Source organism: Haematobia irritans, chromosome 5 (genome assembly GCF_050003625.1).
Source record: "Haematobia irritans isolate KBUSLIRL chromosome 5, ASM5000362v1, whole genome shotgun sequence".
Classification (NCBI taxonomy): Eukaryota; Metazoa; Arthropoda; class Insecta; order Diptera; family Muscidae; genus Haematobia; species Haematobia irritans.
Window position 1 is genome coordinate 43,787,006 of NC_134401.1, and position 24,015 is coordinate 43,811,020.

At 33.0% G+C, this 24,015-nt stretch overlaps 1 protein-coding gene across 3 annotated transcripts in view; it reads left to right on the top strand.

Annotated features, from left to right (window-relative positions):
* The window catches only part of LOC142241093 (UPAR/Ly6 domain-containing protein crok), a 39,047-nt gene that overhangs the window by 5,657 nt on the left and 9,375 nt on the right, over nt 1–24,015 (top strand). For all 3 annotated transcript variants that reach the window (XM_075312834.1, XM_075312833.1, XM_075312835.1), the window contains exons 2-3: nt 947–1,598; nt 20,769–20,933. In XM_075312834.1, coding sequence (XP_075168949.1) covers nt 1,541–1,598; nt 20,769–20,933 — 223 coding nt within the window. In that variant the 5' untranslated portion in view covers nt 947–1,540. The remainder of the gene's footprint in view (nt 1–946; nt 1,599–20,768; nt 20,934–24,015) is intronic.

A 24,015-nucleotide genomic window follows, 5' to 3' on the forward strand; every position in this document is an offset into this window, starting at 1 on the left:
ATTTTCAACATAAAAAGAGCAACATAAAATTCCCTTTAAATCTAATTCGACTTTTCAACTTTTTCGTTAAAGTTCGATTAGTCGATTTTGGCCAATATACAAAGTCGATTTTGACTTTTTAGTTAATCGATTTTCAAAATTTGAAAATGTGGGGGAAAAGTCAATTTTTCAACTTTCCAAATTTGGCAAAGATAATTTTTTGGATTTTGAGTTAATCGATTTGATTAGATTTTCAAACCGTGTATATGCCCATTAGTCGATTTTGGAAATGACTAACATTAGACTCCCAACTTTTTTCTTAGTCAAAGAGTCGTTTTTCGACTTTTGTATTTCTAATATCGCGGTTGTGCTTTGTTTTTGTAGTCATACGAAGATAATCTTGTCCATTGTAATACCATTGTTTCTTCCCCGTAGGAACCTTGACTTGAATGAGTGAATAAGTCATGATGAGAAAAATATTAGAAATGAAAGAAGATAATAAAGTAAAAAAGCATAATAATAAAAATTAGGAGAATTTTATTAAATATCTGTTCTTAATTAATGATTTCTTGTAGTTATGAAGCAGATTAAAATATATTTTTTCTATAGAATAAAAGCTTTAAGAAATACTTATTAGGGGAGCTTAAACTTTCTATACTATATGCCAGGTCGAAAAGGTATTCCTATGACAGTTATTTGAAACATACTGTTTCCGGGTTGCATTAAATTTTCTTGCAAGGAATTTTAATTTTTAATCTCAATGAGTAGGGCTACATTTAAAAGTGTAATTTCAAAATTAAATTAGATATTTTTTGTTTTTATTGAAATATGTACTTATTGCAGATTATTATTATCCGAAAGTGTATTATGAAACAATTTACTTGGTTTATCACATAACTGGGAACAAATTCTCTTTTCTAGTTTATCTATCTCTCTTACTCACGATTACTCTTTTTTTCCTTTACAGTTCTATATATTAGCGGCTGTGCGATATGTTGTTGTTGTTGATTTAACATTCGACATTAACAGTTTGGGTTTCTTTCGTTTTTTGTGGCAATCGAAATACAAAACGAAAAATAAGTAAATAAATAAAAAAAAACACGGAACATATAACGAAAACCGACGAAACGACGGAACGTAGGATATCTTTGCGTGTCTTTGTGTTGTGTATCGATTTAATTGTTGCTGGTTGATACGTCCTAGACTAACTATTCATCTACAGATATCTGGATTTATTCAAGAGAGCAAGAAAGACACACGCACACACAGCACCGCGACGCACACACCCATACACACACACAGATATCAAGAAGGCCTTAGTGTGTGGAGAATTGAATTGTGTTCGTTTTATTGTTCTTCGTTCGCGGTTAGCTGCTTGGTTCATCGATTCGTCATCGACGAGTGTGCAAAGTGGAGTAGCTGGTATTGGCGTTATCTTCCCCCTTTTGCATAATCCAAAACCGCAACAACAACAAAATCTGCTAAAACTGTGGTAATAGAAAAAAAACAACAACAAGAAAACAAAAGCACCAACTAAAAGCCACAAAACAATTAGTTAACAATGTCACCATTTATGGAAAGAACATTACTTTTGGTAGCCTTCTTGGCATGCCTGCATGGTGAGTACAACTCCTACTCGAATACCTCATATAACAATCGAACAAATATTTACTCTCTTCCTTATGTATTTAACTGTATGAGTGAATGTGTGTTATTTGTAGTGTTACTATTTGATTTGTGATGATGTGAAGCACACATCAAGAGATTTGTGATTAGTGTTGATTGTAATATCTGTCACTCGAGAGAAGAGGCTGTAGTATAAACAAACTTATCACCCTTATTGGCTGTGGTAAAAGTTGGTAAATGTCATTAGAGAAAAAGTCAAGTGATAATTAATAATAAACTAGAAGAAGAGTACGCTTTAGATTATGTTTAAATAGCACACATGATTCGTATAACCTAGATTTAAATGCTAAATCCTTCTCCATAGGTTAGGTTAGACAGTCCATTATCTCAGGTTGTATGATTTCTTCCTAATTCCATGACAAGTGACCTTTTTTATAGGCGAGTTCGAACTATGTTTCACCTTACTGAGAGAGGATAAACCAACGCGTATCAACTTTTTAGCGAACCAATGACCCTTTGTGTGTAAGGAGGGCATCCTAACCATTGCTTTACGTTTTTTCCCTATGTATCGATTGAGAAAAAAAATGTAGAGATGCCACAACATTTTTTTTTTCTATTAAAGAAAAAATCCCAACATGCATTACAATCTCTCTGTGAATACCTAATTGTGACTTTTTTAATTGTTGGTCAACGGATTAGCTCCTTTTAATAGAATAACTCCTAACACTTATTCGAATTTCAGCTACTCCAGAGCAAGTAAACATTCAATGGTATGGGTCACTCTTCAACGAAAAGTCCTATTACTTTTAAAGGGTGGTTAAAATTTCAAGGGCCGATGTTGATTTTGAATAAAACACAAACTATTTAGGAAATTATTGTAATTTTATTTTATTATGATATATTGGTATTACTCAATTATGTATGGAACAAAATATCGGCCAAATGGGTGCCGCGACCTCGGTGGCACACCTTCATCCGATGGTCCAAATTTTCGATGACGCTGAGGCATAATGGAGGTTCTATGCCGTTAATATGCCGAATTATCTCATCCTTTAGCTCTTGAATTGTTGCTGGCTTATCGATGTACACCTTTTCTTTCAAATAACCCCAAAGAAAAAAGTCCAACGGTGTCAAATGACATGATTATGGCGGCCAATTAACATTGCCATTACGTGAGATAACACGGCCATTGAATTTGTTGCGCAAAAGAGCCATTGTTTCGTTAGCTGTGTGGCAAGTGGCACCGTCCAGCTGAAACCACATATCGTCCACATCCATATCTTCCAATTCGGGCCATAAAAAGTTCGTTATCATCTCACGATAGCGAACACCATTCACAGTAACTGCCTGACCGGCCTCATTTTGGAAAAAATACGGCCCGATGATGCCGCCATTTTGGAAAAAATACGGTCCGATGATACCGCACCAAACAGTCACTCTTTGTGGGTGCATTGGTTTTTCGACAATCACTCTTGGATTCTCATTCGCCCAAATGCGGCAATTCTGTTTATTGACGAATCCACTGAGGTGAAAATGTGCCTCATCACTGAAGATGATTTTCTTCGAAAATTGATCATCCACTGTTGCCATTTCTTGGAACCATTTAACACGTTGTTGGATTGTGTATCTCTCCATGGTTCAAATTGAATAAGTCTGAAATAGAGAAATGTCAAATAAAATTAGGAAAAAAACTTGGCGATTAGGTGTGGTTCACATTCAACATCGGCCCTTACAATTTAACCACCTTTTACATTGGAATCTTGTTATAAACTATCGTCTGATCTTCTTAAAAAAATATAAAAATGGTGCTGTTATGGGCAAAATTCCCAGAGTGCTTCAGATCTCTGGAGAATGGGCGACGGAGAATGATTTAGGAGTAAATCCTTCAAAGACAGATCTAGGTATGTACTTTCAAGGGATCGTGATCTTATTGCGAATGCCGGACCATAGCTCAGTCTCCTACAGACGGAAGTACAGGGGTTTAGAGAATATGTTAAATGGTTCAGAAATTACATGAGCCTCTGAGATCGCGAACCTTATTGGAATAGGCTAGGCTAAGTGAAGTGAACTAAGGGAACGCAAAGCCGTAGAGACTACGCGGGCACATAAAGCGAAATAAAGGAAATTAGGATGGTTAGCCGGAGGACACAACGGTTCGATCATGAATCACATTGGGATGCAAAATAATAATTAACCATTACTTGGATAGAAACAATCTACATAACATGGATGCATGGGCATGCCTAATTAAGAGGAAACGGAGTATGTACCGACCATGGACCAGTAAATATTTTTAGTGATGGACCAATTAAGTTACAGAATGGAGAAGTTCTCAGAGAATGTAGGACGGATAACCAGAGGATACAGGGGTGCGATAACGAAACGTATTGAAATGCAAACGAATTATCAACCATTCTTGATAAAGGGCAGCACCTGCATTATAAGGGAAAACATAAGGGCAAATGACCTGGCGATAAGTGCTAGGACACAAAGTTAAGTGAACTTAGAGAACGAAAAGGCTACGCGGGCGGAGATGGATGCATGGGCACTGGAAACACATAAAACCATGTGGAACAATGTAATTCAGAAGGGCAACGAAATTACTAGGGGACTGAACCAAATAAGAAAACTAATGGAGAAGTCCTGAAGGAAAGTAAAACGATAGTCACGAAACCCACGATAATCAGGACCGCACACCTAGAGTAGAGGACATATCCGTACCAAAAATGAGTAGCGGATGTTTTTGTTTGAAGGTTGTGTTGTGAGGAGGCGGAAATCTGCTTTCAAGATATATAGAGCTACCCATTTTGGGGAAGAGGTTATTTTGAACCCCGCGCAGTTTGGGAACAGGTGTTGGGAAAATAGTGTAATTCGGTAAATTTACAGAGATCCCGAAGTATAAAAAAGGTTAGAACGCACAATAAGCGCAATGATGGCATACGTGAATGTTATGTGGAAACCTGGATTGTCTTTTCAACCCAAATAGGAATTGAAAAAAAAAATTAGTGGACTTATTAAAATCACTGAGTCCCGGATGTTTTTGTACGTAGGGTGTGTTGTGAGAAGGCGGAGACCTGGAAACAAACTAGGAATTGAGAAAAAATAGTGGACTTATTAAAATCACTGAGTTCCGGATGTTTTTATACGTAGGGTGTGTTGTGAGAAGGCGGAGACCTGGGAACACTACCTATGATTGTCTTGCATTCACGGCACATTCAGCCTACCATATCGAAGAATTGATTCGAGATCCAGGCGATCTCGGCGAAAAAAATTAGAGAAAAATCACGGATTTCCTGAAGTAAAAGGATGGCTGATTCTTCACGCCATTGAATATATTTGAATGAATGCAAAAACCGGGGAGCACAACCTATCGCTGTTCTTCCTTCACAATATGTGGAGCCTACCATGTCGGAAGAGAATGTAGAGAAACAAAACCAATAGAGGCAAACCCGGTGGAGTTGGATGAATGGACACGGAAAACACATAAAGCGATGTGGACCCATGCTACGGTCGGAAGAGCGACGAAATTTCTATCGGCGAAAAAAATTAGAGAAAAATCACGGATTTCCTGAAGTAAAAGGATGGCTGATTCTTCACGCCATTGAATATATTGGAATGAATGCAAAAACCGGGGAGCACAACCTATCGCTGTTCTTCCTTCACAATATATGGAGCCTACCATGTCGGAAGAGAATGTAGAGAAACAAAACCAATAGAGGCAAACCCGGTGGAGTTGGATGAATGGGACCCATGCTACGGTCGGAAGAGCGACGAAATTTCTATGGGCTGACCAAGATTAGGCTGGATGACAGTCAAGAGGGCCGTAGGAATAATAAGCACATACACGCAAAAAAATAATTCTTTCCTCCCAAACGAAATTTTAGACAAACAAAGTTCGTTTCTCATTTGCTTTTCGCTGTAAGGAAGTGTATTTGGAAGAAAAGTATATACTTTTTGTGATAAACGTTTATTCTTTTCCAGGATTTCATAAAGACAAACTCAAAAAAAAAAAAACATTGTTTTCTTGCTAATTGCATTTTCCCTCACATCTTTCTCACATCCACGAGGTTTTTTAGTTCTTAACACCTTTTCCTGTAATACCAACAATGTAGAAGAAATTATGCGATTTTATAAATTTTTAAAATTTTTTTACCTTTCGCCTGGACGGAGAATCGAACCGCGGACCATGCACTTTGTAAGCCAACACACTAACCACTGAGCTATGTACCTGTTATGGTCATCAATAGATAAATATCCATATAAGTTATATTTATATAGCATAGCTTGCGGCGCCCACGAATCAAATAAACAAAGTTTATTTAACAGAAACAAACATTTAGTTTGGCACCGTGGAGCAGTGGTTGCTACATCCGACTTGCATGCCAAGGGTCGTGGGTTCGATCCCTGCTGCGACCAAAGTTTTTTTTTTGTTTTTTGTTTTTTTTTTTTTTACATATATTCCAGATATGTTCGGAAGATTCCGAAAAAATGTTCATTATTACATTGTAGTATATTAAATTTTGAACTGTAAAATGTGTCTTATTAAAGACTAAAAGTCAGAAAAGAACAGTGTTTGATATAAACGAAATGGACTGTGTTGTTGTTTCAAAAATAACTTTTTTTATTGAAAAAATAAAAATTTTGTAACAAACGAATTTTTTTGGTGATAAAAGTTTAAAATTTTCGAAGCAATTCAAAAAACTCTAACAAAAGAAAAACGTTTTCGGTACACCTTTTCCAAACGTTTTTTTTCTTTGCGTGTACCTAGAATTGCCGAAAAGGAGCAGTAGAGGACGATGCAAGTGTTTTGAGGATGATGAGACCTTGGAACACTACCTTTGTCATTGTCCTATCATTATTAAGCAAAAAAATTAATCACATCGTTGAAGAGGTAATTCGGGACCTGGCCCAACTTGGAAAAAAATTAGGGAATTCTAAACACAGGGTTCCTGAAATAAGAGAAGGGTACGATGGAAAGAAGAAGTTGGAGATCACAACAAGCTGAATACTGGCTAAGATGTACGTCAGCCGACATGGGACTGGGCAACCTGAAACTTCTTTGCAACCTATCGGGAAAGAGTTGATTCGGAATTCAGCCCATGTTGGAAATAAGAATTTGAAATAATTGGGGAGTTTGCTAAAATTACTAAGGTCCTGAAGTAAAAAGGGTACAATGGAAACAAAATAATAAAAGAGAGTAACAATAAAATTGGTGGAAAAATTGACTGAGATATAATGTTTCAACAATTGAATGTGCTCTTACTCTACGGTAAGACCAAGAGCTGATCATGGTAAACATAAACGGCAGGTTGGCGACAACTTTTAAAATTGGTGTGTTATAGTATTCCCTTTGTGCACAATTTTAAGTTTATGTTTGGGAAAATTCTTGCGGAAAACCGTGCACAACTATCTGTTTCGTCATTTCATCATATTGGGAATTTCACTGGGAATTTCACTGGGAATTGAAGTTACATTCTTTAGTGAATTTAAAAAAAAAACATACATTTTTTATTTTGCCATTCAATTGCTCGTGCAATATAAATATAAATACACGACAATTTGTTTCTTCAGCATTTCTTGTTTGATTTTTTTTTGCTGCAACAGACCATTTGACCTTTTTATTTGCGGCTAAATATATTTTAACATTTAATTCATTTATCCTCTTCGACTGACTGCTGACACAAGCTTTAGGGCAAAAAGCGAATTATGGTGGTGGCATTTTTTCTATTTATGCACCTGCACAAAACTGGATGGGTGGTTTGAGTGTTCCTTAGGCCATTACAGTTCTAAAAACAGAGGAGAAAAGAGAAGTGTATAACATGATGTTATCCAATATGTTTTGAAGCATTTCCATTAGGTATGTTCATGTATTGATTTATGTTCACGTTTGTATGAACATTAATTAGGGTGTTTCATATGTAATTTATGGCGATTTCGATTGGGGAAAAAGGTGCAACATTCTCGAAATTGATTGCAAAATATGAAGGACATTGTCATCGATTTTGGATCCGGTATCCCTCACAATATTATGAATTAACAATAACTTTGGATTGGCACTATCATTTGGGCGAAAATATAATGATGGAAAAAGTAGTGCAACACCAAGGCAACATATTTTTTGCGAAACGAAAACGCCCTTATAGTGTCGAAACACAACCCTTAAGAGGTGTACACAGAAAAAAGTAAACTGTTTTATACACACAACATTTTTTATACCCTCCATCATAGGATGGGGGTATGTTAACTTTGTCATTCCGTTTGTAACACATCGAAATATTGCTCTAAGACCCCATAAAGTATATATATTCTGGGTCGTGGTGAAATTCTGAGTCGATCTAAGCATGTCCGTCCGTCCGTCCGTCCGTCCGTCCGTCTGTTGAAATCACGCTAACTTCCGAACGAAACAAGCTATCGACTTGAAACTTGGCACAAGTAGTTGTTATCGATGTAGGTCGGATGGTATTGAAAATGGGCCATATCGGTCCACTTTTACGTATAGCCCCCATATAAAGGGACCCTCAGATTTGGCTTGTGGAGCCTCTAACAGAAGCATATTTCATCCGATCCGGCTGAAATTTGGTACGTGGTGTTGGTATATGGTCTCTAACAATCATGCAAAAATTGGTCCGCATCGGTCCATAATTATATATAGCCCCCATATAAACCGATCCCCAGATTTGGCTTGTGGAGCCTCTAAGAGAAGCATATTTCATCCGATCCGGCTGAAATTTGGTACATGGTGTTGGTATATGGTCTCTAACAATCATGCAAAAATTGGTCGACATCGGTCCATAATTATATATAGCCCCCATATAAACCGATCCCCAGATTTGGCTTGCGTAGCCTCAAAGAGAAGCAAATTTCATCCGATCCGGCTGAAATTTGGTACATGATGTTGGTATATGGTCTCTAACAACCATGCAAAAATTGGTCCACATCGGTCCATAATTATATATAGCCCCCATATAAACCGATCCCCAGATTTGGCTTGTGGAGCCTCTAAGAGAAGCATATTTCATCCGATCCGGCTGAAATTTGCTACATGGTGTTGGTATATGGTCTCTAACAACCATGCAAAAATTGGTCCATATCGGTCCTTAATTATATATAGCCCCCATATAAACCGATCCCCAGATTTGGCTTGTGGAGCCTCTAAGAGAAGCATATGTCATCCGATCCGGCTGAAATTTGGTACATGGTGTTGGTATATGGTCTCTAACAATCATGCAAAAAGTGGTCCACATCGGTCAATAATTATATATAGCCCCTATATAAACCGATCTCCACATTTGGCTTGCGAAGCCTCAAAGAGAAGCAAATTGCATCCGATCCGGCTGAAATTTGGTACATGGTATTGGTATATGGTCTCTAGCAACCGTGCAAAAATTGGTCCACATCGGTCCATAATTATATATAGCGCACATATAAACCGATCCCCAGATTTGGGTTGCGGAGCCTCTAAGAGAAGCAAATTTCATCCGATCCGGCTGAAATTTGGTACATGGTATTGGTATATGGTCTCTAGCAACCGTGCAAAAATTGGTCCATATCGGTCCATAATTATATATAGCCCCCATATAAAACGTTCTCCAGATTTGACCTCCGGAGCCTCTTGGAGGAGCACAATTCATTCGATCCGGTTCAAATTAGGAACGTGGTGTTAGTATATGGTCGCTAACAAACATACCAAAATTGGTCCAATCACACAAAAATTGGTCCATATCGGTTCATAATCATGTTTGCCACTGAGCCAAAAATAATCTACCAAAATTTTATTTCTATAGAAAAATTTGTCAAAATTTTATTTCTAGAGAAAATTTTGTTAAAATTTTATTCGGTTCATAATAAAATTTTCATCATTGTCAAAATTTTATTTCTATAGAAAATTTTGTTCAAATTTTATTCGGTTCATAATTATGGTTGCCACTCGAGCCAAAAATAATCTACCAAGATTTTATTTTTATAGAAAAATTTGTCAAAAGTTTATTTCTATAGAAAATTTTGTTAAAATTTTATTTCTGTAGATATTTTTGTCAAAATTTTCTTTCTATAGAAAATTTTGTGAAAATTTTTATTTCTATAGAAAATTTTGTGAAAATTTTATTTCTATAGAAAATTTTGTTAAAATTTTATTTCTGTAGAAAATTTTGTCAAAATTTTATGTCTACTTTGTCAAAATGAATTATATACGTATTGGATCGATCTTTTTTTTTATTTAATAGATACCACGTATGGACTTACATACAATTTAGAAGACGGTGTTAGGAGGTTTTAAGATACCTTGCCATCGGCAAGCGTTACCGCAACTCAAGTAATTCGATTGTGGATGGCAGTGTTTAGAAGAAGTCTCTACGCAATCCATGATGGAGGGTACATAAGCTTCGGCCTGACCGAACTTACGGCCGTACATACTTGTTTTCTGATTCAATCATGAAATTAATTGATCCAATTAATTATTTATTTGAAATGTCTTCAATCAATTAAAAATTCAAAAAATTAATTGATTCAATTAAAATATTAATTGATACTATTAATTTTTGTGATTGATTTTTATTGCAATTAAAAAATTTGTTGAATCAACTAAATCTTTATTTGAATATTTTATAAAACTCAATTAAGACTTTAATTGGAAAATTTTTCGTGAAATTTTTTTCTGTGAAGGAAGAATGAACTAGGTCATGCGAGAATTGACCTAAATTATGCTCTACATTTTGAGTTTTCCACAAAGCGTTGTTAAAAGCCAAGAAAATGTAATGCCCTGGTATACTTTTTAACTACAACTCACGAAATTACACCCTCTCATAGAAGAAAATATGAACTAGAAGTAAAGAAGAAAATCATTGGCGCCAAATCTTGACCATTTTAACCATACAGTAGTTCATTCATACAGGGAATCGTAGTTCAAATTGAAGTTATGTGTACGGTAATTGAATTGTATACCCTCGTTTAGTTCATAAAATGTTTGAGACATTCTTAAGAATAGGAAAATTTCATTGGGCTGTGGAAAATTAAAAAAATAATAATAATAAAATTTAACTGCCAACAATTAATTTTTTTTTCAATAAAAATAAGTTAAATTTAACGTTAGTTTAGCTACTGCAAACTTTTTTCGGTGTAGTGGCAGTTCAATAAATTCAATATTTTTATTTTATTCTCGATTTATCCTCAGTTTGCAACACGAATACAAAATATTTTGTATATTTTATTGAAATTTATCACAGAATTTTTATACCCTCCACCATAGTCATTCCGTTTGTAACACATCGAAATATTGCTCTAAGACCCCATAAAGTATATATATGTTATTCTGGGTCGTGGTGAAATTCTGAGTCGATCTAAGCATGTCCGTCCGTCCGTCTGTTGAAATCACGCTAATTTCCGAACGAAACAAGCTATCGACTTGAAACTTGGCACAAGTAGTTATTATTGATATAGGTCGGATGGTATTGCAAATGGGCCATATCGGTCCACTTTTACGTATAGCCCCCATATAAACGGACCCTCAGATTTGGCTTGCGGAGCCTCTAACAGAAGCATATTTCATCCGATCCGGCTGAAATTTGGTACATGGTGTAAGTATATGGTCTCAAACAACCATGCAAAAATTGGTGCACATCGGTCCATAATTATATATAGCCCCCATATAAACCGATCCCCCGATTTGGCTTGCGGAGCCTCTAAGAGAAGCAAATTTCATCCGATTCGGCTGAAATTTGGTACATGGTTTTTGTATATGGTCTCTAACAACCATGCAAAAATTGGTCCACATAGGTCCATAATTATATATAGCCCCCATATAAACCGATCCCCAGATTTGACCTCCGGAGCCTCTTGCAAGAGCAAAATTCAACCGATTTGTTTGAAATTTGGTATGAGGTGTTAATATATGGCCTCAAACACCCATGCAAAAGTTGGTCGAAATCGGTCTATGATTATATATAGCCCCCATATAAACCGATCCACAGATTTAACCTCCGGAGCCCCTTGGAAGAGCAAAATTCATCCGACTTGGTTGAAATTTGGTATGTGATGTTAGTACATGATATTTAACAACCATGCCAAAAGTTGTCCATATCAGTCTATAATCATATATAGCCCCCATATAAACCGATCCCGAGATTTGGTTTTGGAGCCACTTGGAGGAGCAAATTTCATCCGAGTCAGTTGAAATTTGGTACGTGATGTTAGTATATGGTATCCAACAACCATGCAGGAATTGGTTCATATCAGTCCATAATTATATATAGCCCCCATATAAACTGATCCCCATATTTGACCTCCGGTGCCTTTTGGAGAAGCAAAATTCATCCGATCTGGTTGAAATTTGGTACGTGGTCCATATCAGTCCATAATAATATATAGCCCCCATATAAAACCGATCCCGAGATTTAGTTTTGGAACCTCTTGGAGGAGCAAATTTCATCCGAGTCAGGTGAAATTTGGTACATTGTGCTAGTATATGGCCGTTAACAACCATGCCTAACTATATATATCCCTCAGATAAATCGATCCCCACACTGTTAGAAAAATATGTTTTTCATATGTTCCGATATAAACAAAATGTGTTTCGCGCACAATTTTAAAACACAATATATTTAAGTGCAAACATGTAATGTTCCTAAACTAACACTAAATGTTTGGGACATCTATATTAATATGTTAGAATATATTATGTTTGGGGCATGAATGTTTCATAAAAAACATATGTGTGAATGCAAACATATATAAATTTACAAATTTCAATTAAACATACATATGTTGTGATATTTTATTCAAAGCGTCAGAGAGAGTATAGAGAAAGAAATAGAGATGGAAACCGGGAGAGTTGACGAAAGATATCAACATAACACAGCGAAAGAATCAAAAGAGAACAATTTCTGTGAAACCGCTTGTATGTTGTTTTGGAAAACTGTTTTATGATAAGGCCAAAAATTTGATATGCTTAAGTCTAAATATTATTTAATTTGAATAAAGAGAATAGACATTCGGAACCAAGAGAATAGACATTTGAAAAACAAACAGCATATGTTTTCGCCTTGAGAGCAGCATTTTATGTATGTGTGGACATGTGTTTTGTTTATCATTTTGGCATTATAGACACAATTTTTTTCTTGGTTCGTTAAAATAAATCAGGGGTCTTCATAAAAATAACGTAAGGGCACTATACTCTTTTTAGAGTTGGGACAGTAAAATGAAATAAGGAGGAAATAGTGAAAAATTACACAGTAAAATGTATAAAAACAAAGTTTAGTTCCTCTTTATTAATAAGTAGTCCACGAGGAGTTGACGGACACCTTCAAATATAAAAGCGGGCATTAAGTTCGAGTTTTGCAGCTAAAACAATTTAAAAAGTATATTTTCTTTAAAATTAATTATTAAAGAAAAATAAAAGGCATTTTAGAGCGATGGTGTTAAATGCTAGTAAAAAACTGTTCACGCCAGTTTTTTGTTACAAAATTGTTATTTTTGCAAAAAACAAAAAAATAATATTTTATCCAAAAATCAGTCAATTTCGTTTATATCAAGCACTGTTATTGACTATAAATCTTTAATAACCCACATTTCGAAGTTTCATTATAAAAATTTAAGTATAAATACAAATGTTATTTTTTGGGCTCAAAATGCTTCCAAACATATAATATGTTCACATAAAACAAACATATTAACGTTTCGGCAGTATCCCATAATATATGTGCTTCCTGCAAAATATGTTTGGAACATATGTTAAAGAAGCGATTTTTTTTTGAGGGTGCAATCAGAGAAAAATTGGTCCATATCAAGTTCATAATTCTATATAGCCCCCATATAAGCGACCCCCATATTTCAATTCTGGCTCTCTACGTACCATGCAAAAGTCCATATCGATTCGTAATTATTTGTAGACTTTCCTACACCCTCACAAAAAATCGCTTCTGTAACATATACTCCCAAACATATTTTGCTTCAAGCATATACATTTTTGGGTATTGCCCAAACATTTATATGTTTGATCTCTTCCAATATATAATATGTTTGAAAGCATATTGGTATAAACAATATATGTTTGGGTAGTCTAAGTTCCAAACATGTTGTATTTTTGCATCCAAATTCAATAATGTTGTCTTCTAAAAAACAATATGTTATTATGTGAACATATAATATGTTTGGAAGCATTTTGCACCCAAAAATATTATATACTTAAAAAAATTCTCCCAAACAATATTGTGCTCAAAATTTTATTTATTTATTTATATATTTACAATCATAATGAATTATGAAAATAAACAGGTAATATAGGTGCTAACAACATAGGTTTTCGACCTGAATGCTCAAAATTTTGTTTCTGCCTAATTGTATATTCCCCCACATCTTTCTCACTTCCACGAGATTTTTTAGTTCTTAGCACCTTTTTCTGTAATACAAACATTGTAGAAGAAATTATTCAATTTTATAATTTTTATCTTATTTTAATTTTACCTTTTGCCGGACGGGGATTCGAACAGCGGACCACACAGTTTGTAAGGATCAAAGAAGTAGCTGATCAATTGCCCAAGGAAAAATAAAATGTTAATTTTGTAATAACAAGGAACAACCACCAACTTAATTCAATATCGCTCCCTGTTAAATAGCGCTCCAAGCTACTAAACACATATATGTTTATAGGCTATTTCTAAATTAATATATGTTTGCATCCAAGCATATTATATTTACAAACATTTTATGTCCCAAACATAATATGTTCTAACATATATGTCCCAAACATGTTATGCTAGTTTATGAACATTATATGCTTGCACTCAAAAATATTGTGTTTAAAAATTTGTGTTCCAAACATATAATGTTTATAGCCAAACATATGAAAAACAGTCTTTTTCATCCGTGTATACATACGTTTTTTGTCTAATATATACCACGTATGGACTAACTCACAATTTAGAAAACGATGTTAAGAAGTTTTAAGATACCACAACCCAATTAATTCGATTGTGGATGACAGTCTTTCGTAGAAGTTTCTACGCAATCCATGGTGGAGGGTACACAAGATTCGGCCTGGCCGAACTTACGGCCGTATATACTTGTTTAAAACTCAATTAAGACTTCAATTGGAAAAATTTTGGTGAAATTTTTTTCTGTGTAGGAAGAATGAACTAAGTCGTGCGAGAATTTAACTAAATTATGCTCTACATTTTGAGTTTTCCACAAAGCGTTGTTGAGCCTCTTGGAAGAGCAAAGGGCATTACATTTTCCTGTAATGCCCTGGTGTACTTTTTAACTACAACTCACGAAATTACACCCTCTCATAAAAGAAGAAAATATGAACTAGAAGTAAAGAAGAAAATCATTGGCGCCAAATCTTGAACATTTTAACCATACAGTAGTTCATTCATACAGGGAATCGTACGAAAATTTTCGTTTTGCTTTAGTTAATATTGAAGTTATGTGTACGGTAATTGAACTGTATACCCTCGTTTAGTTCATAAAATGTTTGAGACATTCTTAAGAAAAGGAAAATTCCATTAGGATGTGGAAAATTAAAAATAAAAATAATAAAATTTATGTGCCAACAATTAATTTTGTTTTCAATAAAAATAAGTTAGATTTAACATTAGTTTAGTCCCTGCAAACTTTTTCGGTGTAGTGGCAGCTCAATAAATTCAATATTTTTTATTTTATTATCGATTTATCACCAATTTTACTTCAGTTTGCACCGCGAATACAAAAAAAAATGTATACTTTGTTAAAAGTTATCACAGAATTTTTCTTATTTAATAATTGTTATTATACATGTTTAATGCAATAATTTTTTGGCATAATAAAAATTTTTGCATAATACTCAGCTGTTTCAAAGATGTCAGACTGTATTGTCTTATGCTCACATTTGTATAAACTAATAACTTAATAACAAGGTGGTATCTCTGAAACAGGTGATAACAAATTTTTTAAAAGCCTTTTAGTATTTTAAGGTTATACGAGTATAATTATAGACCGATAGGGATAAATTTGTGCGTGGTTGTTAGAGACCATAACACCACGTACCAAATTTCAACCGAATCGGATGAATTTTGCTCTTCCAAGAGGCTCCGGAGGTCAAATCTGGGGATCGGTTTATATGGGGGCTATATATAATTATGGACCGCTGTGGACCAATTTTTGCATGGTTGTTAGAGACCATATACTTACACCATGTACCAAATTTCAGCCAAATTTCCCAAAGGCTCCGGAGCTCAAATCTGGGGATCGGTTTATATGGGGGCTATATATAATTATGGACCGATATGGACCAATTCTTGCGCGTTTTTTAGAGACCACATTCTAACACCATGTTCCAAATTTCAACCGGATCGGATGAATTTTGCTCCTCCAAGAGGCTCCGGAGGACAAATCTGGGGATCGATTTATATGGGGGCTATATATAATTATGGACCGATATGGACCAATTCTTGCGTGGTTGTTAGAGACCATATACTAACACCACGTACCAAATTTCAACCGGATCGGATGAATTTTGCTCCTCTAAGACGCTCCGGAGGTCAAATCTGGGGATCGGTTTATATGTGGGCTATATATAATTATGGGCCGATGTGGACCAATTTTTGCATGGTCATTAGAGAACATATACCAACACCACATACCAAATTTCAACCGAATCGGATGAATTTTGCTCTTCCAAGTGGCTCTGGAGGTCAAATCTGGGGATCGGGTTATATGGGGGCTATGTATAATTATGGACCGATGTAGACCAATTTTTACATGATTGTTAAGACCATATACTAACACCATGTACCAAATTTCAGCTTTTCAGAAATTTGCTTCTCTTAGAGGATCCGCAAGCCAAATCTGGGGATCGGTGTATATGGGAGCTATATAATTATAGACCGATATGGACCAATTTGTGCGTGGTTATTAGAGACCATATACTAACACCACCTACCAAATTTCAGCCAAATCGGATGAAATATGCTTCTCTCAGAGGCTCCGCAAGCCAAATCTGGGGGTCCGTTTGTATGGGGGCTATACGTCCGATATGATACATTTGCAATACCATCCGACCTACAACAATAACAACTACTGGCGTCAAGTTTCAAGTCGATAGCTTGTTTCGTTCGGAAGTTTGCGTGATTGCAACAGACGGACGGACGGACATGCTTAAATCGACTCAGAATTTCACCACGACCCAGAATATATATACTTTATGGGGTCTTAGAGCAATATTTCGATGTGTTACAAACGGAATGACAAAGTTAATATACCCCCCCCCCCCCCCCCCCCCGATCCTATGGTGGAGGGTATAAAAAGTGATGAACATTTTTTTTTAAATTTTTAATTAAAAATGTATTTCAAACAATCAATTGTTAATCCAAACAAAAACTCTAAGGCAATTCAGAAAGTAATTGAAAATAGTTATCTTTTTTAATTAAAATATTAATTGAGTTTTGCAATCAACATGATTGATACTATCATTTTCGTGATTGAAGACATATCAATTAAAAAATTAATTTGTTCAATTAATTTCGTGATTGAATTAGAAAAAAAAAATTGTGTGTTGTTTTTGTCGAACTGACACTACTCTTTCTCTCTCTCTCTCTCTCTCTCTCTCTCTTGTATTATCAATGTATGGTCCAGGGATGATAAATAACATTCTTGAAATTGTATTGAATCAGTACCACAAAAGGTATTTTTTTAATTTGGTAAATGCCCATTCCTTTTTGCTTGTAAATGAGATCCGACATGATAAAATGACTAGCATGGTCGCTTTCCATAAAGGTTATCATGGTTTTATTTGGGATATTTACCAAAAGAATTCTGTAATTCATAAATTGCTTAAGTAAACCAATTTCCCCCTAGAGTAAAATGTATGCAAAAGACCTTAAAAAAGTATAAAAAAGAATTAATGTTTGATTAATGTTTTGTTTTTCCATTGGAAAAAATTCCATCCTATGACTACGTTGATGACGAACCACCCTAATAAATCTATTGCTTTCATATACAACGACATAACATAGAAATATGTTCTTGTATTTACATTACAACTCTGTTGGCTTTATCGTTTTCTTAAGGGTCCTATTATTAAACTCACATACACATTTGCATAGGAAAAACACTTCTATTTTATTGACATCAATTGACCCACTTGAAATGTGTGCCACTGACATCTATATTGCTGTGACATCAAAGAGGTTAAATAGCTAATCAAATGATTTCCAACATTCAACCTATTTACCTGATAGTAGAACAAAGGATCAGTTTACAATCAAACATTGAACTGGCACCTATGATATGGTACCAATAGAATCGTGTAGGCTCCACCCCTTTAGATGTTTTTTTCTAAAGGGGTGTTGCGTACACAATGTTTTCTGGAGGTATAGATTACATGCATTAAGGGCTGAGTTGTCATTTAAGTACTTTACCGGAGGATGAACCACCGATTAATGAAATTTTTGTATGTTATCAGCTATTCTATCGATACGATAAATAATAATAAAATAATGAGAAACCGGCCATAACATAAATCGCTCTTGAATCGGTTGCTTAATGTCTTGTTATTATTTATCGTGTCATTAAAACAGCTAATTCCATACAAAAATATTACTAACTGGTGGTATATCCTCCGTTAAGGGTGAGTTTAGCAGCTAAAGTGAAAACTAAATCAGCAAAAAAAAGGCATAAAATTATGCATATGTTTTGCAAATTTTATTATAACTTGATGGGGAATAGCCCAAAGCAAATTTTCACAAAGTTTGTATTCCTTAAAATGGAATTTTAAAGAAAAGTAATCGCGAACAAATGACGATTTTAGCGGCTAAACTCGAACTTAATACCCACCTTAAAGTATTAATCCGGACGATGAGAAACTGGCCATTAGTATAAAGCAATAACAAGTTGGCAACCCTGGATGAGGTGAGAATACTTATTTCCGGAAGTTTTATAGTATATTCAAAGAGTATTTAGTATTGAGAGGCAGCTTTGCAATTGTAAAACCGAAGCACTAGATGTTATGACATTTGCGTCGATGTGGCTCTCAAATGTCTTGCCTCTGGTATCAATAACATTCGTATGCTTGGAAAATTTCTGAATTAAAATCCCTCCAAAAAAAGACAAATACCAAAAAGGATGACAAAATTTTAATAGAAAGTTTGTACCTATGTGTGAAAGTCAACATTTATTGTGGCTTTTTGAGCATATTGTCGTTTTACCTTTTTTCTGGACATAGCTGCCATGGAAAAAAGTTGATAAACAAACAAGTTCTATTCATAGCCCTCTATACCTTGCCATTTGTTTGCTCATTGGGCAGAGAGAATAAAAACACAAAAAGACGAAAATTTCTCTTCTACAAAAACAACAAATGTCAACCGTATAGATGTCGCACAATGCCTGCAACTTTCGCATTACCGACGTTGAGGTCGATGCGCTGTTTTCATAAATTCTTTATATAGTCATCGGCAGTTATAGTTTCAAAATTGTCTTTTATAAATGTTTTCATTCCATTGTAGTGAAACCACTTAGAGAAGTTTTGAAACCCTCAGAAATATCCCTAGCATTACTGAGGTGGGATAATCCACCGCTGAAAAACTTTTTGGTGTTCGGTCGAAGCAGGAATCGAACCCACGACCTTGCGTATGCAAGGCGGGCATGCTAACCATTGCACCACGGTGGCTCCTGCATGATATTAGAGAAATGTTCCTCATGACTTCCACCTATTGACGCAGTTTCGCCTCACAGTTTCGTTCTTTTGTGTTTTTATTCTCTCTGCATTGGCATAGCATAAGGCTGGCAGTTTTTCTAAATGTTCTTTGATAAATCTAAATCCCTTGTTACATATCGGTCCCTGCCAAGTTCATACCAGTGTTGAATAGTTAACCAGTGTACAGCTGTGGAATCAGGAGGATACATAGTTTAGGAGATATGGCCATGGGTGGATTTTAATTTTTTTTCGCTCTAGGACGCATATTTAAGGAGATATGACCAAAAGAAGATTTTCATATAAAAATTTAATTTTTTTTAGGATTTGGGTGGATTTTTCGATTTTTTGGGGATGGTCACAAATTAAAGTCCTTTTCCTTCTAGGTCGCATATTTAAGGAGATATGACCTAAATAAGTATTTCATATAAAAATTTCAATTTTTTTAGGATTTGCTTGGATTTTTCAATTTGTTGGGGGTGGTCACAAATTAAAGTCCTTTTCGTTCTAGGACGTTTAGTTTAGGAGATATGGCCAAAAGAAGTTTTTCATATGAACTTCCAAGGCACAACTTCTTAAACGATACAAGGATCCGAAATCCCTTTTATCATAACCTCATGTAAAATTCATTGGAGCTGATCCAAATTTGCACTACCTCTGGATCACAAGTTTGTGATCTAAACTTATTTTATGAAAGCTTTATTTTTTGCTGGGAGGTCTTATAACTAAGGTACAGGATTCTCATCATATGCTAATTTGTTCTTAAATCAACGAGCCATGCGAATGTGTTTCCAAGAGAATTGTGAAGAGAGAAATGCTCTTAGATGATGCTCTTCTACAATCCGAACTAAGCGAATAAGACCACAGAGAGATTGCAAGAGAGTCCCCAGAATCAAGTAAAGTAAAAAAATATATATTATATATTATTTGCGGGTAGAAATACGAATAGATTTTTTTGAAATCGAACCATAACCAATCAGGGTACATTTTTTTTTATAAATTAAAAGCATAAAGTTAGTTGATTTAAATTTTTTTGTTCCATCAGAACTCTGTCTCTAATACCTCCCTAACACCCTGTACGCATACACACAAACAATACTACCAATAACAGCAAATGAATTTGGTCGAGAGAATCACACATAAATAAAAGATAAAGTGATTTTTATTTATGGTCAGACTACGTAAATATTTAACCAAAATAAATGTCAAACTTTTTTCCAGGAGTATTTTCGAATTATATGGATATTTTTTTTTTGAAAAACACTCGTATCGTGATATTATGTTATATATCAAAAATAAGCTAAAAATGTTTGCTGGTGTGACTATGATGACGAATTCTGTTTTTAATTCTGTCAAATATTTGCCCAGTGTGACCGCACCGTAACTCTAAAAACTATAATAAACATTAAAGCACTAGCTACAAAGGCTATCGGCTTAACCCTTCCTTATAATGAGACTATTCTGATAATGAATTTTAATAAATTTTGTTTGTTTTCTATTTCAGTTTCAACGGCTCTTATGTGCTATGATTGCAACAGTGAATATGATCGTCGATGCGGTGATCCCTTCGATCCTTATTCGATAGGTGAAGTAAATTGCAGTAAACAAGAACCACGTGAACATCTTAAGGATAAGGTACCAGTTTTATGCCGTAAAACCGTCCAAAAGGGTAAGTTTACTATATTTTATAATAGAATTTGCAAGAATAGTATGTTAGTACAATAATGTGGGCATCCAACCACGTTTGCCAAAAATAATCTACAAAAATTTGGAGAATATTTCACCAAAAAACTACCAAATAAAAAAATCTTATTTTTATAGAAAATATTGACAATTTTTTTTCTATAGAAAATGTTGTCAAAATTTTATTTCTATAGAAGATTTTGTCAAAATTTTATTCCTATAGAAAACCTTGTCAAAATGTTATTTCTATAGAAAGTTTTGTCAAAATTTTATTTCTATAGAAAATTTTGTCAACATTTTATTTCTATAGAAATTTTTATCAAAATTTTATTTCTATGGAAAATTTTGTCAAAATTTTATTTCTATAGACAATTTTGTCAAAATTTTATTTCTATAGAAAATTTTGTCAAAATTTTATTTTAATAGAAAATTTTGTCTAAATTTTATTTTTATAGAAAATTTTGTCAAAATTTTATTTTTATAGAAAATTTTGTCACAATTTTATTTCTATGGAAAATTTTGTCACAATTTTATTTCTATGGAAAATTTTGTCATAATTGTATTTCTATAGAAAATTTTGTCAAAATTTTATTTCTATAGAAAATTTTGTCAAAATTTTATTTTTATAGAAAATTTTGTGAAAATTTTATTTCATTAGAAAATTTTGTCAAAATTTTATTTCTATAGAAAATATTGTCAAAATTGTATTTTTATAAAAAGTTTTGTCAAAATTTTATTTCTTTGGAAAATTTTGTCGAAATTTAATTTCTATTGAAAATTTTGTCAAAATTTTATTTTAATAGAAAATTTTGTCTAAATTTTATTTTTATAGAAAATTTTGTCAAAATTTTATTTTTATAGAAAATTTTGTCACAATTTTATTTCTATGGAAAATTTTGTCACAATTTTATTTCTATGGAAAATTTTGTCATAATTGTATTTCTATAGAAAATTTTGTCAAAATTTTATTTCTATAGAAAATTTTGTCAAAATTTTTTTTTTTATAAAAAATTTTGTGAAAATTTTATTTCATTAGAAAATTTTGTCAAAATTTTATTTCTATAGAAAATATTGTCAAAATTGTATTTTTATAAAAAGTTTTGTCAAAATTTTATTTCTTTGGAAAATTTTGTCGAAATTTTATTTCTATTGAAAATTTTGTCAAAATTTTATTTTTATAGAAAATTTTGTCAAAATTTTATTTCTATAGAAAATGTTGCCAAAATTTTATTTCTATAGAACATTTTGTCAAAATTTTATTTCTTTAGAAAATTTTGTCAAAATTTTATTTCTATGGAAAATTTTGTCAAAATTGTATTTTTATAGAAAATTTTGTCAAAATTTTATTTCTATAGAAAATGTTGTCAAAATTTTATTTCTATAGAAAATTTTGTCAAAATTTTATTTTTATAGAAAATTTTATCGAAATTTTATTTTTATAGAAAATTTTGTCGAAATTTTATTTCTATAGAAAATTTTGTCAAAGTTTTATTTCTATAGAAAATTTTGTCAACATTTTATTTTTATTGAAAATTTTGTCAAAATTTTATTTCTTTAGAAAATTTGTCAAAATTTTGTTTATATAAAAATGTTGTCAACATATTATTTCTATTGAAAATTTCGTCTAAACTTCATTTCTATAGAAAATTTGGCAAAACTTCATTTCTCTAAAAAATTTTGTCAAAATTTTATTGCTGTAGTAAATTTTCTCAAAATTTTATTTCTGTAGAAAATTTTATTAATTTTTTTTTCTATAGAAACTTTTGTCAACATTTGATTTCCATAAAAAATTTTTGCAAAATTTTATTTCTATAGAAAATTTTGTCAAAATTTTATTTCTTTAGAAAATTTTGTCAAAATTTTATTTCTATAGAGAACTTTGTCAAAATTTTATTTCTATAGAAAATTTTGTCAAAATTTTATTTTTATAGAAAATTTTGTTAAAATTTTATTATTTCAGTGTGGTGAACTGCCTGAATTTATTCTGATAATTGTTTGATAGTTTTGCTGCAAGTAGAGGATGCTGATGACGAATGTGGTAATTCCGAAACGTGCGTCCATCCAATCATCTTGCAGTCTATAGGGCTTTGCCCAAATAAATTTGACAAACATTCTTTTCCTCTGTTGGTTAAGCTACACTTGTAGTTTAGTCAATGTATGATTTTAAGCTGAAATGTTATTTCTATAGAAAATTTTGTCAAAATTTTATTTCTATAGAAAATTTTGACAAAATTCTATTTCTATATAAAAATTTTGTCAAAAATTTTTTTTATAGAAAATTTTGTCAAAATTTTATGTCTATAGAAAATTTTGTCAAAATTTTATGTCTATAGAAAATTTTGTCAAAATTTTATTTCTATAGAAAGTTATGTCAAAATTTTGTTTCTATAGAAAATTTTATTTCTGTAGTAAATTTTCTCAAAATTTTATATCTGTAGAAAATTTTGTCAATTTTTTTTCCATACAAAATTTTGTCAACATTTTATTTCCACAGAAAATTTTGTCAAAATTTTATTTCTATAGAAAATTTTGTCGAAATTTTTTTTTCTATAGAAAATTTTGTCAAAAGTTTATATCTATAGAAAATTATGTCAAAAATTACAAAAATTTTGTCAATATTTATTTCTATAGAATTTTTGTTCTACAAAAATTTTGTCAATATTTTATTTCTATAGAAAATTTTGTCAAAATTTTATTTCTATGGAAAATTTTATCAAAATTTTATTCTATAGAAAATTTTGTCAAAAATTGTGTCAAATTTTATTTCTATAAAAGTTTGTGAAGTACCTCGTAGTTGGAGTGGAATATTTTGCAAAATCTACCAAAACATCAAGAATTCTACCAATTTCCCAAACAGTAAAAAATCTACCATTTATGGGAGAATTCTACCAAACAGTAAAAAATCGACCATTTTTGGGAGAATTCTACCAATTTTGGCAACCAAATCCTCGATTAAAACATTCTCCTTGATTTTGTACTAAAAGTAATCTTAAAAATCGATAATGCGAAGACACCCACCTTTCTAATCGTTATTCTCTAAAAAATATTTACTTCTTTTTCGTCTCTAA